The following is an 18303-nucleotide window of genomic DNA, read 5'->3' as shown; positions in this document are numbered from 1 at the left end:
GGTCTGTCCACCTGGTCCTCAGAGGTCTTCTGGAAGGGAGGCAAACGGGTGCCTAGACCACAGGGTCACAGTCCTTTCCTGGATGCAGGTCCTCTTTCCCCACAAGAACCTGGCACAGTGAAGCCCTCTCCCACAGCCTCCATGCCCGCTGGGCCAGCCTGGCCAGTGCCTGCATGTAGCTTGGGGGCCTGGAGTTCACAAGAATCACACGGACAGTCATCACGACCGTGCAGCGGGAGTGGAGAGCCCTGGGGAGAGGGTGCCAGTGAAACAGGGGGGCAAGTGGGGTCAGGGGCTTGGTCATTTGAATCTGCTGGTTTTCAAAACATGAATTTCACCCCCTGAACAAAGATAACGTAACCCTGAAGGCCCACTTCCGTCTCAGCTGCCCCTCCCGCAGCCCTGCCGTCAGTTAGGCCAGGAGACAGGGCCACTGTCCCTCGGCGCGCGGCGGGGGTGTCTCTCTTGGCGCGGCGGGGGTGGGCTGCTAGCTTCCCACCTGCTGGTGCCCAGCTCCTCTGCTCTGGTTCGCAGCCCTCCCCGCCCCTGGCAGCTGCCTGTGCCCGGCGCTGAGGCAAGAACTCCCTTCCCACTCTAGTGACAATCCAGACGGTGTTTGCCACAAGCCCAGGGATGGCTAGGTGTGGCCTGGGGCAGAGGAGCGGGCTGCGGGGTGTCTGCTCAGCCTGCCCAGCCTGCTGTGTTCCTGCCTGCGGGGACCTCTCTCTCCTCTGAAGTGCAGCACCTGGTCCCTGCCTCAGGGGACGGGATGCAGTGCCAGAGCAGATGCCTGCCCCCTCTGGGTGTCTCCCTCCCTGGGGGCACAGCAGGCACCCCAGTGGGCAGATGCCACTGTAATGACCAGCTCTCTCTGCGTGAGAGGAGCTTAAGGGCAGGGCCTGCAGAGCCTCCGAGGGAGCTGGGCACAGCCCTCCACGCCTGGCTAGTTTTGTCTGATTGCTGGCCCTCCTATCTCATACGCACACCCTCCCACCTCGCTCCGCTCGCCCTGAAACCAGCATCTTTCTGTGGATAAACCAGAGCTAAGGGTAACACCGCCAAGAAAGAGAAGAGGAAAGGCAGGGAGGGGTTTGTCTCTCTTGGGCTCGGACCCTCGCTTCTTGCCAAGGACAGTCTTTCCAGAGAGAGTCACAGATCACAGAGTCAGAGCTAGATGAACCCTCTTGATGGCAGGACTAAGGCCCAGTGAGAAGGAAGGGCTTTCCCAAAGCTGCAGGGACACACTCAGGACCAGAACTCAGAGTCCTTGACCTCTTTCACTGACCCTTCCTGTCCCCGCTGGTCCACAAGCAGTTCCCTCTGCCTCCTGGAAGGGTGGCTGCTTCTGCCTGCTTCCATCCCAGAGAGCCAGCAGCCCGGCCTCACAGAAAAGACCCCCACCCAGGCGTCTAGGAGTGTGGGCACATCCTGGCATCCTGGCCCAGCACCCGCCTGCCCCTCTGCCTTGGAGAAGTGTCCTCTTTTGGCCTCAGCTTCCCTCTGCAGACCTGGCCAGACAGGGCCAGCAAGTGAGGGCTGGGTCATCCTGGGGTCCGGTCCTCTGAGCAGCGAGAGGCTGGAGGCCCTCTCCCTTCCGGCCGGGGTCTGGGCGCCACTGGGTGGACTGGCTCTGATCCTCTGTCTCTCCCCGTCCAGTGACGAGGACAACAAGCCCCTGCAGGGCAGCCAGACGTCCCTGGACGGCACCATCAAGCAGCAGGAGAGCGACGACAGCCTGGTGGACTATGGCGAGGGCGGCGAGGGCCAGTTCAACGAGGACGGCTCCTTCATCGGCCAGTACACGGTCAAGAAGGACAAGGAGGAGACGGAGGGCAACGAGAGCTCGGAGGCCACGTCACCAGTCAACGCCATCTATTCTCTGGCCTAGCGGAGCCTTGCAGGCACAGCCGCTACTCCGCAAGCAGGAGGGGGAAGGGGGGAGATGAGCCGCTGCAGACCTGCCCCAGAGCCGCCACCACCTTCAGGGACGGGGGGGACAGCATGAGAGGCTGCCAAGCTGCGAGGGTCGGCGACCGCCCAGCCGACTGCAAGCCCCCTCCCGATGACCCCCCTGGTGCCACCTGTGGGCAAGCTGCTGCCTCGGCTCAGCTCCGCCGGAGGGAGCCCCGGTGTCTCGCTCAGCCTCACGGTCACCCCAGGCCTCCACCACACTGCCCACCCTGACCTCCACACACACACACACACACACACCAGGTTTCTGCTGGTTACCGTCCTTCTCGTTGTCTCTGTTTTTGCTCCGTGAGTCTTCCCCCTCAGACCCAACATGTCCATTTTCTTTTCCATTTGAAGAAATGTCCCTGGAAAAAGAAACAATAGGCGGATTCTCCCCCAGGAAACTGCAAGATAAGCAAAAAGGATTGATCTGTAAGCGAACATACAGAAGAGCTATAGTATTCAAACCGCTGCTGGGCCCATGTATTTCCCAAGGATGCCTTTCTCATCACATGCCTCCCCCGGCCCCCAACCCCTCTGCCTCAACCTTGTCAGCTGCTGAGCTGGGCTTGGCGCCTTTCTGGGAAACGACAGTATTTTTGGCAGGGAGGGAGAGGGGGTCAGGCCTCCTTGCCTGGCTCTGGTTCAGCTGGGGGGGTGGGCTTACCTCTTGCTCCTCACTCTCACCCTGCCCCTTGCTCTGGAGCATCCGAGACAAAAGCTGTGCTGACTGAAGGAGTCTGAGGAACAGGAGTGGGCACCAAGGCGAAGGACTTTGGCTCCTGTGACCGTGTACCTCAAGCAGAGGGAAGCCAGGCGTCTGGTCCCTGGGGAGCCGTGCCCACCTCGAGAGAGAAGGGAAGGGCTGGGTTTGGACTGCCTTCCTCCTCATCAGTGAGACTCAGGCTGTGGGGCAGAGGACCGCGCCCCCCGCATGCAGGGTGGGGGCTGCCCCGCACCGGGTCAGGGCCTGTGCTGCTGCCCCCGGGAGACGGACCCCACGGTGCGAAGGCTGTGCTGGTGTGCCTGGGGGTGGATCTGCACTCCCCTTGCGTGTCTGGCAGGTAGCCTCTCCTCGGTCGGCTCTGTGTGACAGTGGATCTGGTGTTTTATGGTGTGTGGATGGGGCGCGGCTACCCCCAGGACCGAGCCTGCGAGTCCGTTCCTTAGGGTGTTCACGTATCAGGAGCCCCCGCAGGACCGCGGTACTTGGTGCTGCAGAGCAGGGCCTGGCAGCGCTCTTCCTATGCCTTACGCAGCTCTGACCTGTCCCTGCAGTTCCCAGGTCCGCAGCCCCTCCCTGCAAGCCTTGAAGCCTCCAGTGACACCTGTCTCAAGGAGAGCGGGGCGGCCTATGCAAGCATCCCAGCAGCACCCGAAGCAGCCACTCAAAACATGCCCCAGATGGAGACACTCGAAGACCTGTGGTTCTCAGAGACCCAGGGCTCTGCCTTTATCCTCCCCACCTATTCCATTTTGAAACCAAAGGTACCTAGCCTCAGAGAGAGAAATCTTGAGCCTAAGGGTAGCCCTTCAGCTGTTGCTGCAGCTAGAGTTGCTTTTAGGAGGGTGGAGCTGACCCCCAGAGTGGACCGCCTGCCACAGACACAGTCTCTGCAGGGAGCTTCTGGCTGCTTGCCAGGGCACCTAGGCAGGAGCAGCACTGTGTCCTTCAGAGACCTTATTCAAGCCTCGTTTGCCACACGTTTAAGCCACAAAGGTATTAGCAATGCTTACGTCACTTACTGGTCAGGTGAAGGTCAAGCCCCTAGACACGGGCACTCGGTCTGCGGATAAGGAAAGGCAGCCCCGAGCCACCCCAGCTGTGCTGTTTGAGCCTGAGGGCAGGCAGCTCTCCACTGGCCCAGGCCGCGGGAGGTGTGCGAGCAGGAGGCCTGGATGGGCTCTTGTGGTCAGAGCGAAAGGGTGACCGACAGGGGCTGAGGAGCCAGCTCAGGGGCGCCTTCCCGGGCACTCACGCCCCCACCTGCCTGGATGCCGCTGCGCGTTCCCGGAGCCTGGGCAGGGAATGGCAGGGAGGTGTGCCTGTGAGCTGGATTTCTCGGAAACGCTCTGGATCTGAGCAGAGCAGTCGTTTCTCAGGCCTTCACTCCACACCGCACTGTGTGCACTCAGCGCGCTGGAGGCGAGCTCTGCAGGCGGGGTGGGCGCCGAGCTGTCATCAAAGCATCCCCTGCCTCAGGAAAGCCCTGCACACGACCGATGACGGGAAGGGGTTCTGCTCCCGGGGCCTCGGGGGGCGGGACCTCTCAGCTGTGTCCTGCCAGGCTTGCCCTCCCTGTGTGTGAAGGCAGTGCCGCCAGCCGCCTTGCACTGCTGCGCTGAGAGCCACACACCACGTGCCCGCCACCCTCCTGGCAGGCAGGGCCAGGTCGTCCCGAGCGAAGACGGCAGGGGCCCAGAGGGCTCTGTGGGCCGCAGGCTTAGGCCGAGGAGAGTCCATCTTCCGCGGAGCCCGCGCCAGAGCCCACCCAGCTCAGCCGGAGAGCAGTATTGTCCAACGCTCCCTGCCAAGCAGGGTGCTCAAGAGCCACCCCAAACATACCCACCGCAATGCCAGGAGAGCTCCACCACCGGAGCTAAGGCCTGCCTGGCCGGGGGCAGGGGAGGGGGCGGAAGTGTAGGCCGTTTCCGGCTCCGGAAACCCCCGGCCTGAGCCCCCGTCCGCCCGCGGGGCTCAGCCATGGCGTCTCCTCCTCTCAGCCGTCTGTCCATCCCTCCGCTCCGCAGATGCTCGGGAGCAGCTGGCCTGAGCCCTGGAGACCGCGGTGACGGGCAGCCGCGGCCCCTGTCCTCAGCGCTGAGTATCGTGACAGGCGGTGTTGACGGGAGCGCTCTGCATGCTCGAGCCACCCGTGGCTGTAGGTTGAAGGGAAGGTCCTTGCGGGGATAGCTTGCTTCCCCATTCTGGGCCGGATGGCAACGGTCCTCTTGGGTCGCTGTGCTCTGCACTTGAGGCAGGCTGCTTGACTTGTCTGTATTTCGGTGCCTCTGTCTCCCCTAGTCAGTCCCTCCTCTGAAAACCTGTCCCCACAGAGGGGCATGAGCCCAGCTAAAGGAGCGGGTGCCAGTCTCTAGGAAGCACACTGCAGGGCTGGGGGACAGTGCCTGCCCCTTGGCCGGGGTCGTGGTGAACAGACCTCTTCGCCCCTTGCCTTGCTTTTGAGGAAATGGTTGAGCTTACATTTGTCCCCGTCCATCGCCTTGGCCCCCTTCCCAGCAAGTCCTGAGGCCTAGAGAAACGTTCGCCTGTCTGAGAGGCTGCCGGGGTCACGACTGCTCTCACCACGAGGACTTCTGTGGCCTGGGCCCAGAGAGTACCTTCATGATTTCCCTGAACACAGTTAGCCTTAGAAGAGGGCTGGAAACAGATCCGTGGATGTTTGTGGCTTTTCCAGCCAAGGGAGGGCCTCCCCTGCTCACACTCAGCACCCGCACGGACATGCACATGCAGGCTGAGGCCCCATCGCCGGGCAGCACTATCAGGAGGAACAATACAAAGCGTGACCTTGTCTGGAAGAGGCTGAGTCCACTCCCAGATGCGGAGATGAAGTGTGAAGGGCTGTGGGGAAGTGTGTTGGAAGTGTTGGGGCAGCGGTCGGAGGCTGCCCGTGCCGGACCCCATCTGGGTGATTCCTGTGGGCAAACCCAGGACAGAGTCTGATCCAAAGGAGAGGGATTTCTCCCGGGGAACAACACGGGCTGCAGCTCTCCAAGGCTCCTGGAGCCCTCTGCAGGATCAAGGCCAAGTCACAGAGCACCCCCAAAAGCCGTGTGACGAGAGCGGTGGGGGTTTCCCACCCTCGCCTCAGTCTTTGCGAGGCTGCTCTGCTAAGGGCTGAAGGGAGGAGGCTTCCTGGCCTCTCAGCTCGGGGGCGGGAGGGCATCTCCGTGGGAGGACGCAGCGCACGCTCCGTTTGTGATGCCTCGGTCACTCCGCCAGCAGCCGCATACACGCCGGCCCGTGCTGTGATTCGGTCCCCAGGAAAAAAACCAGTCTGAGGATCCTGGTTGATCACTACATGGTGGGCTTAGGAGGTGCATAGAGGGAGATCCTTGATTAAAATAAATCAGAGGAGTCAACAAATAAAGCAAAGAGCTTGAAATTATGGAAGGACAGTCAGTGGCCTTTGCAGAGCCCAACTCCTGGGCAGCCCCTCTTCAGGACAGGCAGGGGCCACCAGTGGGAGTTCACGCCGAACTATGGCTGTGCCCAGCCTGCCCAGCTTACCTTCCCTCCGCTACTGAGAACAGGTTCTGAGAAGGGACAGGGAAAGGAGGACAGCCATCCAGGGAAGCTGCCAGACCCCACCACACGGAGTCTCAAGCCAAAACCAGTGCCCCCTACTGGTCTGTTAGTATTAAATGGTGGTTTCATCATAATAAGGATGGAAGTGAAATAGATACAAAGCTTAAACAGGATCAGATTTCAGCATGCAGAGGAACCACAGAGCTGATCTGATTGAAATGACTCATTGTACGGTCAAATCCAGAGAGGAGAAGGGACTGTCCGCAGTCACACAGCTGGTAAATCGAGGTGAGGTCCGGCCTTGAACTCGGGCCCTCTGACTCCTTGTGCAGTGTTCTTTCATCTCAGCACAGCTGGAAACAGCGGTGTTCCCGCCGTGGACACAGTGATGTTCCTTAAGATCTGGCCCACATTCTTTTCTGCTTCTCCCACATGCCCTTATACCTCCACAAATGAAATCACAGGATTTTTCTGAGTCCCAGATCAGTCAGTCTGCCAGCCCGTGGTGAACCGGTTGTGCTATTCAGGAGAGACCCAGGCCAGGAGAAGAGGGACCAGCTGATTGGTGTTTGTCACCACGAAGCTCTCCCCTCGGGTGGCATCTCTTGCCCCCAGCATACTGCGTCCCCGCGAGAGGGGGCCTGGTGGGCTCTGTGCCCTCCACCCTGGCCACGGAGGCCTATGGGCTCTGTGCCCTCCACCCTGGCCACAGGGCGCCGGAGGGAAGCGGGGCCGTGGAAGTTCTGCCCCCAGATCTGCTGGGCTGGCGTGCAGCCCATGCAAAGACTTCAGTGAAGCAATAAACACAAAACTCCGGGAGACGAAATGCAGGGTTTTGTGCACGTCTCTTGTTTCTCTTAAAGAGGATGCAGGTCGGACGACTGCCCTGTTCTCCTTTCTGACTCCCAGACTCAGTGTTCTCAGTCAGCTGTCCCCTGCCCGGCTCCCAGCTCTGTGCCAGCCTTGCGCCCTCCTGCTCTGAGCACCGGTCACCTGTGACGTGGCCGCTCTGTCCTGCCCCTCCCTCCCCCACACTGGGCCGCAGGGACCTCTGGCCCCGCAGCCTCCCCAGCACACACATTTTCCAGTTTGTTCCGTTCAGCGGGGAAATCTTTTCCAAATGTTTCCATCTCTTCCCACATACCCACACACCCACAAGTTGGTCTGATCTTTTTTTCCCATTGGTTAAATATTTTCACTCACCATGGCACACCTTGTTTTAACCCCTCTCACATCATGTTCTTTCCTTTTTTCGAGTTATTTTGCATTAACCAACCTTGTCAGCGACAGATGCGTATCTGAGGGTGTCATGCTCGACCTTCAGCAGGGAAGGCTTCTGGGCCATGGAGGACCATCTAATACGTGGACTTATAAACTGGCTGCATGAACAATGGAAAGGCCAAATTATTCAGAATTTTTTTTTGAATCACTGTAAAAAAAAAAAAAACTGATTTCTTTTGTATAGAGAACACTAAACGTATAATAAAAGTTGTTCACAATGGACTCTGGCCATGTAATTTGTTCAATTTCCTTAGTTGGTGGCTAGAAGAGGGATTTTGGGGGTTAATGACAGAAATGAATCACAGGGGACTTCCCTGGTGGTCCAGTGGTTATGAATCCACCTGCCAATGCAGGGGACACAGATTTGACGCCTGGTCCAGGAAGATCCCACATGCTGCAGGGCAACTGAGCCTGTGTGCCACTTCTGCCGGCCCAGACCCCAGAGCCTGCACCCGCGACGAGAAGGCCCACCCCCACCCCAGTGAGACCCGCAACAACGAAGACCCGGTGCAGCCAAATATTTTAAAAGAATAAAAATAAAATTATATATAGAAAGAAATCAGTCATAGGGTTTTTCATGGGCATTAGGCAGCATACACACAGAATTCTGTGATAGCAACCCCTATATTTTCCTTATTTATTTGGCTGCACTGAGTCAGTGGCGGCACGTGGGATCTCTGATCTTCATAGCAGCGTGCAGGATCTAGTTCTCTGACCAGGGATTGAACCTGGGCCTCCTGCATGCAGAATGTGAAGTCTTAGCCTCTGGACCACCAGGGCAGTCCCACCAGCCCCCATTTTGAAGTTGGTCATATCCTGGAAAACTCATCGGCACAGTCTGTGTTTTCTGCGTAGAAGGAGAGGTACGGGAACATGCTCGGTCATGGAGACACTGCTGATTCACGGCACCTGCCTATGTGCTCCTGCACCCCTGCCTCTAGAGGAGCGCCAGGCTGGGCTGCCTGCTGGCCGCTCCGCCCGTGCAGCCCTGCCCTGAGATGGAAGAGCACTATCACATGCCCGGCCTGGTATCTGTTGCAATTTAATATTGTTGAATTTTAATATTAAATATTGTTGAAAGAATGAATAAAACCACTTACGACGAACCAAAAGCCCCTCCTAATAGACTCAAAGGCTGTCTGTGACACAGAGAGCCCAGGGCTAGTGCTCTGTGACAACCTAGAGGGGTGGATGGGGTGAGAGGAGGGAGGGAGATTGAAGAGGAAGCGGCATAAGCATACTTAGGGCTGATTCACGTTGGTTTATGACAGAAGCCATCACAATATTGTAAAGTAATTATCCTCCAATTAAAAATAAAATTAAATTTGAAACAAATAGACTCAAAGGAATATCAACCAATGAGCAAAGAGCCAGAGAGGCCCCTGTTGGCGAGGAACACGGCTCCAGCTCCACCACGCCTCCTTTCGTTTGCTTTGGCCCGCGGTAGCGCGCATTTTGGAGAAGGCAATGGCACCCCACTCCAGTACTCTTGCCTGGAAAATCCCATGGATGGAGGAGCCTGGTGGGCTGCAGTCCATGGGGGTCACTAAGAGTCGGACACGACTGAGCGACTTCCCTTTCACTTTTCACTTTCATGCATTGGAGAAGGAAATGGCAACCCACTCCAGTGTTCTTGCCTGGAGAATCCCAGGGATGGGGGAGCCTGGTGGGCTGCCGTCTATGGGGTCGCACAGAGTCAGACAGGACCGGAGCGACTCAGCAGCAGCAGCAGCAGTGCACATTTCCCCTGAGGCGTGGCTGCAGGCCATCAGCAGGCAGGGTGAATGGTGAGGATGCACCCAGATTTTGTAAGCCCCCTCCCTTTCCTCAGGACAGGGGCATGCAGTGGTTCTGCTTGTGCGAAAGGTAACTAGTGGTTTATAGGCAGTAATGGGAAATATAGACAAAAAGATTCCCCTGCAAATGCAGACCCAAATCTCTGGGACAAAGAACCACCAAGTTCCAAGCCACTGGTATTTATTCTTCCCTCAGAAAAGATCATTGACTTGAGGAGTTACTGCTTCACTAGATTAAAATAAGAACGTATTTCCAGGTCTAGCTCCTTCTGAATAACTCACTGGGTTTGTCGCACACCACTTCTGAACTTCCCTGTGCACTTGTTCTAATGCAAGAAAGATCTTATCATTCTCAAGTTCACAAACTGTCTCAGAAATTTGCTCCTTGTGCTCATTTGCACTGTCCCCAGCATTAGTCCGCGGCCGCATGCTGAAATGACAGTGTCCTTGCCAAGAGTGTTGCCTACTCCCTCTTGAAACTGCAGCCAAAAGATCTAAACCACAAATCTGATCATGTCACTCCTTTACTTGGAAACTTCAAGTTTGCTACAATAAGATAAGGTCTAAACTCCTTGGTTTGACATGTTAGATCTTTCATGATCTGACCCTTACCTCTGCAGTCTTTTTATTACTTTTACAATTCTTCACATATACCCTAAATTCTAGCCATTTCAAGCTATTTCTAGTGCCTTTGACATGCAATTTCTCAGACTTCTCAATTTTGGCAATTTAATTCCCCTCAAAAAGCACCTGTTAATAACTTTTTCTGGACCAGTTAATAACATAAAATAAGTAGGATAGATTTCCAGTCCTCAGGAAACTCAGACTATCAAGGGAGATGACCAGGTAAGCAAAAGCAATGTGACAATGTCCAGGACAACGGGCTCAATAACTGTGGATTCAATAAATGAATTATCATCAAAAGTTGGCAGGCTTGAAATACTCTCCTCTCAACTTTACAGACTCCTGTCCAACCGGATAATTCATAATCTGATGCTTACAACCAGGCCTTGAAACACCTAATTCCAGGCTCTTTCGTCCTTCCCAAATCTCTCTAACCACCTTTTCCCCTACAGATCATCTCAGCTCCTGAAAGACAGGCTGTGGCCTCCGTGCTGGGTCACGTGTCTTTAACAAGATGTGCAGGGGACACTGTCTCGGGAAGTTCTCCCTGATTCTGCTATGGCCTCACGAGTACACACACGTGCGCGCACACACACACACACACACAAGCACACATGCGCACACACGCATGCACAGTGCAGTCTGGTTAAGATTCCCTCTCTATGCCCCCAGAACACCTATTTCAGGTCTCTCCCAGGGGCTTGGCATACAACACTTATTTTCTGCTTCTTTCACTAAAAGATGAACAGCCTGAATTAATATCATTTTTTCACCTCTGTATCCTCAGGCCAGCCTGGCACACAGTAAGGACAGAATGAATATGGATGAATGAATGACACGGCTGTGCCTTTGAAGGAAAGAAGTAGCCAGGTGAATTCAAAACTTTTGTGTCATCCTTTTGGATATTTGGATTTTGGACTTGGATATATTTAGGGGGTCCACTGGCCCATTTTTAGAGCAGGAGCCCGCACTCAAGAGCACAGAAGTAGAGAGATGAAGCAACTGTCTTACTCAAAGAACACGGACCTCGATTCAAATGAGTCCAAACAAAGAGAGGCCGGCCTCCCTTCAGAGCCCCCAGAGACCCCCAGAATATCTGTCATCCCTCATCCCCATCTTCTGAAGGCTGTGCCTCCCAGCCCATTAGAAATGCTAATCCCTAGTGTGGAGCTGGATTAACTGACCCAGTGGGAGGGAGCGAGTCATCCTCCAATCTTTATTAAGAGTGAAGGCTATATCCCCTCTTGCCCAGCTGCCCCTGAAGGGCTGGAATCTGGGAATTCGTTATGGTCCCCCTCATCAAGGCAGCCTCTACCGCTCAACACTGCATTGGGGGGGGGCCTATTTCAGCCTCCCCCTCCCCACTTAATGCATCAGAGCCCATTTGTTTGATGTGGTTCCTGCAGAATTGTGGACCAGGCCGTGGGCCTCCGAGCAATTTGGAGTCACAGCTGCGGCCCAGCAGCCCCAGGTCCCAGCCCCCTCTCCCCTCCCCCACCCCTGCCCAGAGCTTGCCTCAGACCCTCAGCAGAGAAGCACAGCTTTGTGTAGACAGGGTTGGGTCTGGTAGGATCCTGGCCAGGGTTCCATAGGAACTCATCCTATCCTCAACAGGAACTCAGCTTCAAGAGAACTAGGGAAAGGTGAGCTGTGGCTAGTGGGCGAGAGTAGATCAGTCTGAAACAAACACAAAAAACAAAATTACTGAGGATATATTTAAAATCACAATTGCTCTCTAACAGGACTGAATCCTACTAGTGGAGGGTCTGGGACTGATCTGGGTGGAGCATTCCCAGAGAGCAGTGAAGGAAGCCTGCATGACAGAGCGGGGAGGTCTGAGGACTCTGGAGCAATCCAGGGCAAGAGACAGCTGCAGCCCAGTGACATCAGAAGGAAGATGAGAGCAGTGGTCTCAGAGTGTGGTCCCTGGAGCAGAAGTGGTCTCAGAGTGTGGTCCCTGGAGCAGAAGTGGTCTCAGAGTGTGGTCCCTGGAGCAGTGGTCTCAGAGTGTGGTCCCTGGAGCAGAAGTGGTCTCAGAGTGTGGTCCCTGGACCAGCAGTGGTCTCAGAGTGTGGTCCCTGGAGCAGAAGTGGTCTCAGAGTGTGGTCCCTGGAGCAGAAGTGGTCTCAGAGTGTGGTCCTCAGACCAGCAGTGGTCTCAGAGTGTGGTCCCTGGAGCAGAAGTGGTCTCAGAGTGTGGTCCTTGGACCAGCAGTGGTCTCAGAGTGTGGTCCTTGGACCCGCACTGGTCTCAGAGTGTGGTCCCTGGAGCAGCAGTGGTCTCAGAGTGTGGTTCTTAGACCATCAGCAGTAGGATCACCTGGGAGCTTATCAAAAATGCAGATTTCTTGCCCCGCTCCCATCTACTGTCTCAGAAACTCTGGAATATGTGTTTTAACAAACCCTCGAAGCAGACTGACGTTTGAGGACCCCAGGATTAGAGGATCCACAAGGAAAAGCCTGGGAACTCTGGGATGTAGCCCTACCACTGCCCTCAAATTGTCAGTCAAGCCTACCCAATTGATGGATTAGCTTTGTGTGAGTCAATGTTTTATAAAAACTAGCAAAGCTGGTGAATGCTACATGCAAACTGATGCAAAGGGAAGCAGAGACCACAGGAGAATGTAGAGGTCAGAGCACAGACCTCAGGAATTAGCAAGAACTATGGGAGACTTTGACTTCCACAGACCATGGAATTGGCAGGCAACTAAGCCATTTATGGGAGAAGGCAATGGCACCCCACTCCAGTACTCTTGCCTGGAAAATCCCATGGACGGAGAAGCCTGGTGCACTGCAGTCCGTGGGGTCACTAGGCGTCGGACACGACTGAGCGACTTCACTTTCACGCATTGGAGAAGGAAATGGCAACCCACTCCAGTGTTCTTGCCTGGAGAATCCCAGGGACGGGGGAGCCTGGTGGGCTGCCGTCTATGGGGTAGCACAGAGTCGGACACGACTGAAGCGACTTAGCAGCAGTAGCAGCAGCAAGCCATTTATACATGGATGTCAAAGAGGCGAGAGGCACCAGCTGGCATTTGGGTCACAGTGCATCTACATTAAGTGATTCAGGAGAAGAGTAACTAATAATGTTGATGCTGGCCGACTGCGCGAAGCAGAGGCTGTGTGCTTTACGCAAATGGTCTCTTAACCTCACAGCCGCCCTCTGAGGAGGTAGCTTTATGTCCTGTTATGCATGAGGAAGCTGCAGCTCCGCGCGGCTGAATCTGTGGCCCAAGGTGGGTGATGAAGCCAGAACCAGCCATCAGGGCTTTCTGATTCTGAACCCTCAGCTGTCACGGCTACACTCGGGTGTGAATGCGCATCTCTGTGAAGAGTTAGCCCTGGCATCTTGTTTTCAAGGCTGCATGCCGGAGCGGCCCCTGCTAGCTTTTCATGGGATCTGGCAGCGGTTGGTCCCTTTCTGCTCTGCTCTGCTGTGGTAGCACATGTGGGTTCCTGACCCCACTCCAAGAAAACCCAGAGAACCCAGGGAAGGGCTGTGGGTGCCTGCAGCCCCTGGCCACGTGACGAAGGGCAGCGAAGCCCTAGGCATGCATCCTTCCACAAGTCAGCCTCGAGTACCGAGAAAAAGCCAGGGCTCGGTGCACAGTCAGTAAGATCCCAGCTCTGTGACCGCAGACCGGTTACCTGACCTTGCTTTGCCTCAGTTTCTTCATCTATAGAGCAGGGGTTATCATTGTAGCTACCTTTTAGGTTGCTGTAAAGATCAAATTTGGCTTCCTTGGTGGCTCAGCGGTGAAGAGTGCCTGCAATGCAGGAGACACAGATTCAATCCCTGGGTTGGGAAGATCCCCTGGAGAAGGAAATGGCAACCCACTCCAGTATTCTTGCCTCAAAAATCTCACGGACAGAGGAGCCTGGAGGGCTACAGTCCATGGGGTCACAAAGAGTTAGCCGTGACTTAGCGACTAAACACCACCAAGGATCAAATTAGTTAAAACATGAAAAATGCCTGATGCATAGTATTATATAATACTTTGTTAAATTTAAATAAGTGAATGAATCCCCTTATACTTCTGCCTTCTAGGATGTTCTCCCTAGCCTGATTCCTTCCTTCAAAAGTCCTTCCCATCCTTCCAGGGGGGCTCAAGTCCCTCCTTTCATAAATACCTTGGCCCACAGTTCCATCTCTCTCCAAAGAGCTTCTCCTGACCTCCCCACTCCCTCTGTCCCCAGCCTTCAACACAAGTGTCCAACTTGTCTCCTCCACACCTGGCCAGGCTGCAGGCCTCTGGTGGGCAGGAGCAGCAGCCCGTGACTCTAACTCTGTGGTCCCTCATGTGCAGTGGGTGGTCCACTGATCTTTAGCACCCAGTGGTCCCCCAGGCTAAGCAGGCCCGTTTGTCTTCAAGCCGTCTGCATGACTGTATTTACTGCCAGCTAGGGGTCTAGTCCGTGTGGTGCTGCCTGTGTGGTGGCAGGTGGAGGGGATGGGAGCAGGCAGTATTTGTCTTCCTAAAAGCAAGTTTACCAGGTTCCAAGTGGTTGGATGTAAGGGCTGGTGATGGATATTGAGAGCTAGAGGCTCATTTTACAGCCCCATTAATTAAGTTTCCCAAAGTCCCCTAAGTGCTTTTGTCTCCCTTGAAAGCCAAGGAACCCACTCTCATTTATGGGAAAGAACTGTCCATCTTGAACCTCCCTCCCTCCTGCCCCTGCTCTCTCCAGCCTAGCTGTTAGGACACAGCACAACCCCCTCCCCGCCAGACAACCCGCGGAAGAGGAATAGGCTAGACATCCGGAAGGCCTGGGTCTGTCCCAAGAGAGAATGGCCCCAGGGCAGAACTTGGCCAGGTTCCCCTCCTGAGTTCTCGCCCAGATTGGAATTGGGTATGGTTACCTCCCTGGGGCCATTTCCCCTGAGACTGAGGAGCCAACGCCCGAGCTCGGCGGGAGGAACCACCTTCCAGGCCACAGGGATGGGACTCAGGGCTCCTTCTGGCTCCACACTGACACACCTGTCCCCGAGGAAGGGGCGTTTGTCAGAGACCATCACTGATGCCATCAGCTCTGAAGTCCAGAGAAGCTAAAATCCACCATCCCTCTCCCTCCCAAAGCTGAGCAACAGCCTCCACAAGACACAAAAGCCAGAAAGTCCTTCCTCCCAAGCCACATGCGCCTCCTCCCCAGGTTTTCCACATGATGATGCCCTGGGCTGCCTGCTGCGGTCAAGGCCACAGGCCAACTGCTGGGATGGAATGTGGGCCGGGCTGGGTGTGCGCAAGGGCCGCGAGTGCAGCCTTCAGTTGGCAGGGTCTCCTGGACGGACCCAGCCCTCCCAACTCTGTGCATGTGGCTCAGACCTGAGGTAGGAGACGGACAGGCCCCTGGGCTGGACCACGGGTTTCTGTCAAGTGGAGTAAAATTCAAACGTTGTTCTCACTCAGGTATTCCAAAGGCAAAGCTAGTGGCAGAAACTAAGCTCTGCTGAAGCAAAGAGATAAGATGGCCTCTCTTGAGGTCAAGGGAGACTTCCCTCTGCACACGTGCAGGAAGGTTTCTTGGGGGTCGAAAGGGGAGGGGGCCCTGCCCCGTAATGAGTGTGGACGTGCAGCCGTAAGCCTCTGCAGTGGGATCCGTCTCAGCAGAAAGTTGTGCGTGCATCTTGGGGAGGGTCCAAGGATCTGTCAGCTGTGAAGGAAGAAACAAGTAATTGGTCAAATGAAAACAAAGACCCGAAGGGCCGTCCTATATCGGTGACTTAAATCACTTTACTGCGCTCCACACTCCTCTCCCAGTGTGTATTTCTGTGCTGCTTCGGACAAAAATAAATGTTCCTCTGTGTGCTCCCATATACATTGGGCTGCGTCTCTAATAATAAACTTTGTGCATGTTTTGCAGTTTCTGACTCCTTGAAGCGTTTTTGCTTTTCAATGGGGTAAGAATCAGGAAATTTTGCTTCTAGCCTCTAGCCCCTGGTAGAAGGGCAGCAAGTTTCAATCCCTGGACGGGAAGTAAGATCCTGGCCCTCAGGAAACAGCCCTACAGAAAGTGAAGGCCAGTGTGAGTCCTGGTCCGTCCCCTCATTTCATGGAACTTCCCAGCAAACACTAAGTCCCCGGCCCCCAGCAAATGCCCTGGCCCTGCCTTCCCTTTTAGTCAAGCCCTCCTTGGCGAAAGCAGGCTCACAGTTCTCATTATGCTCAACAGGACTGCATCCGAAAGGCCCGAGGGGTTTCCTAGAAGAAACAAAATATGTACAAACCTGTGAATAGATTCATTCTAAAGACAGGTAGAAATAGTTTGGGATTTTCAGCTGTCTCTCTATCTCCCACCAAACCAGGTAGCTGGGAGCTGTGCTGGGTTTGGGAAAACTGGGGGCATGATAGTTCTCAGGAATCTCATCTCATCCTGAACCGAGGACCGTGCCGGTGTGACTTGCGCCCAGAAGCACAGCCTCTGCGCCCTCTCCCTGCCCAGCACCAGCCCTTCCCACTTCCGACACCCGGCCCTCTGCAGACCTGTCAGGCACACGCGGTCCATCAGTGGCTTCAGCGGAGCCGCGGGTTTTCATCCTATTAGTGAGCCCGGGAGTAATTACAACTTCATTAGCCAAATAGGTTCTTGGTTCAGAGACTCCCCCGCCCCCAAAACAAAACAGACACCTGCTTGGCTCCATCTGCAGTCTGTCCCCCGGGGGGCCAGCTAACAATGCAGCGGGCTCCAGGGGAGCGGGGTTGGGGAGAAGCCGGTGGCGGTGGGGAGGAGGCCGGCAGCCCCTCCTCAGGAGCGCATCTGTCGCCGGCTGGGCCCCTGGAGAGAGTTGTGACAAGGAGACGGATGACACTGCAGCAAAGGAGGAGCATGACCCCTCGCCTCTCTGCTGCCCCTCGCCCTCCACTCCTGCTCGCCTCCCGGTCACGAGTGGCCCTCACGATGGCTGGCTCACTTTCCGAGTGGAGGAGACAACCGCCTCCTCTTGGGGCTCCCTGGCCCATGTCCGGGGCCTCCAGAGTGTCGGAGTCCCTGGCTCCCGATCCTAGTCACCCTTCCTTAATTCAGCTGCAGCAGCTCCAGGAGCCAGAAAGCAGAGGGTATGCAAGGAAGGACAGAGCAATGCCCCAGGACCACCCGACTGGGGAGCTTTCGCCAGGCGGGGCCTCCAGGGCAGGCAGGCGGGTGTCTGACCCTGCAGAGATTGCACAGCTCCCCTGCCGGTTGTCTGACCTCCCAGCTTGGGAAAGCTCTCTTTGGGTGGACGAACCTAGAGAATGCCACGCTAAGTGAAGTAAGTCAGACACAGAAAGACAAATGTGATGTATGATATCACCTATATGCAGAACCTAAAAAATAACACAGCTGAATCTATTTGTAAAATAGAAACCGACCCACAGATATAGAAAACAAAGTTATGGATGAAGGGTGGGAAGGGATAAAATTAGGATTAACAGATACATTACTACTGTAAGTCGCTTCAGTCGTGTCCGACTCTGTGCGACCCCATAGACAGCAGCCCACCAGGCTCCCCCGTCCCTGGGATTCTCCAGGCAAGAACACTGGAGTGGGTTGCCATGTCCTTCTCCAATGCATGAAAGTGAAAAGTGAAAGTGAAGTCGCTCAGTCGTGTCCGACTCTTAGCGACCCCATGGACTGCAGCCTACCAGGCTCCTCTGTCCATGGAATTTTCCAGGCAAGAGTACTGGAGTGGGGTGCCATTGCCTTCTCTGTAACAGATACACACCACTATATATATAATACATACACAACAAGGATTTACTATATAGCACAGGGAATTATATTCAATATCTCATAATAACCCATAATGGAAAATACTCTGGAACACATACGTATGTAGGTGTGTATGTGTACACTTGAAACGAACACAATATTTTAAATCAGCTATAAGTACACCTGAAACTAACAGTATTGTAAGTCAGCTATACCCCAATTTAAAAAAAGAAAAGAAAGCGTTGTCTTTGAGTCTAAATTAGCTCCACATTGCAATTAAAACCATCCCCTCTTGGGACACTGCTTATCATCCTCTCCTTTCCTGTTCTTCTAATAGGTCTAGAAGCACAGCGTCTGAGCCTCCTGCCTCTGAGCGGACCTGGCCAGCCAGCTCTGGTCTGAGCCTCCTTCAGTTACCCCAGCTACGCGGTGCGCACACCGGCTCCCTCTCCCCGGTGAGCGTCCAGGAGGCGACCGCACCAGCTGCGGGCCATCCTGCCGCTCAGCTCTCCGCCAGGAGGAAGTGCAGGCTCCCTGCAGACCCTCAGGCTTGTGCCTCTTTGTCCGTGAAGCTTTCAGAGAGAGCTGGCTGCTGCTCCTGGGGGCTCTGCAAGTAACAGCTGGTGAATTCGCATTCCTGCTGAGGGCCCCTCTGTGTGGATCCTCAGCCGGCGGGGCACCGTCTGCTGAG

At 55.3% G+C, this 18303-nt stretch overlaps 1 protein-coding gene across 17 annotated transcripts in view; it reads left to right on the top strand.

Annotated features, from left to right (window-relative positions):
* Nucleotides 1-7726, top strand: part of NFASC (neurofascin) — a 199963-nt gene extending 192237 nt beyond the window's left edge. For all 17 annotated transcript variants that reach the window (XM_025277758.3, XM_044943301.2, XM_044943290.2 and 14 more), the window contains one exon: nucleotides 1657-7726. In XM_025277758.3, coding sequence (XP_025133543.3) covers nucleotides 1657-1888 — 232 coding nt within the window. In that variant the 3' untranslated portion in view covers nucleotides 1889-7726. The remainder of the gene's footprint in view (nucleotides 1-1656) is intronic.
* Nucleotides 7727-18303: the final 10577 nt, after the last annotated feature.

This window comes from Bubalus bubalis, chromosome 5, assembly GCF_019923935.1.
Source record: "Bubalus bubalis isolate 160015118507 breed Murrah chromosome 5, NDDB_SH_1, whole genome shotgun sequence".
Lineage (NCBI taxonomy): Eukaryota > Metazoa > Chordata > Mammalia > Artiodactyla > Bovidae > Bubalus > Bubalus bubalis.
This window is presented reverse-complemented; position numbering and strand designations above follow the sequence as displayed.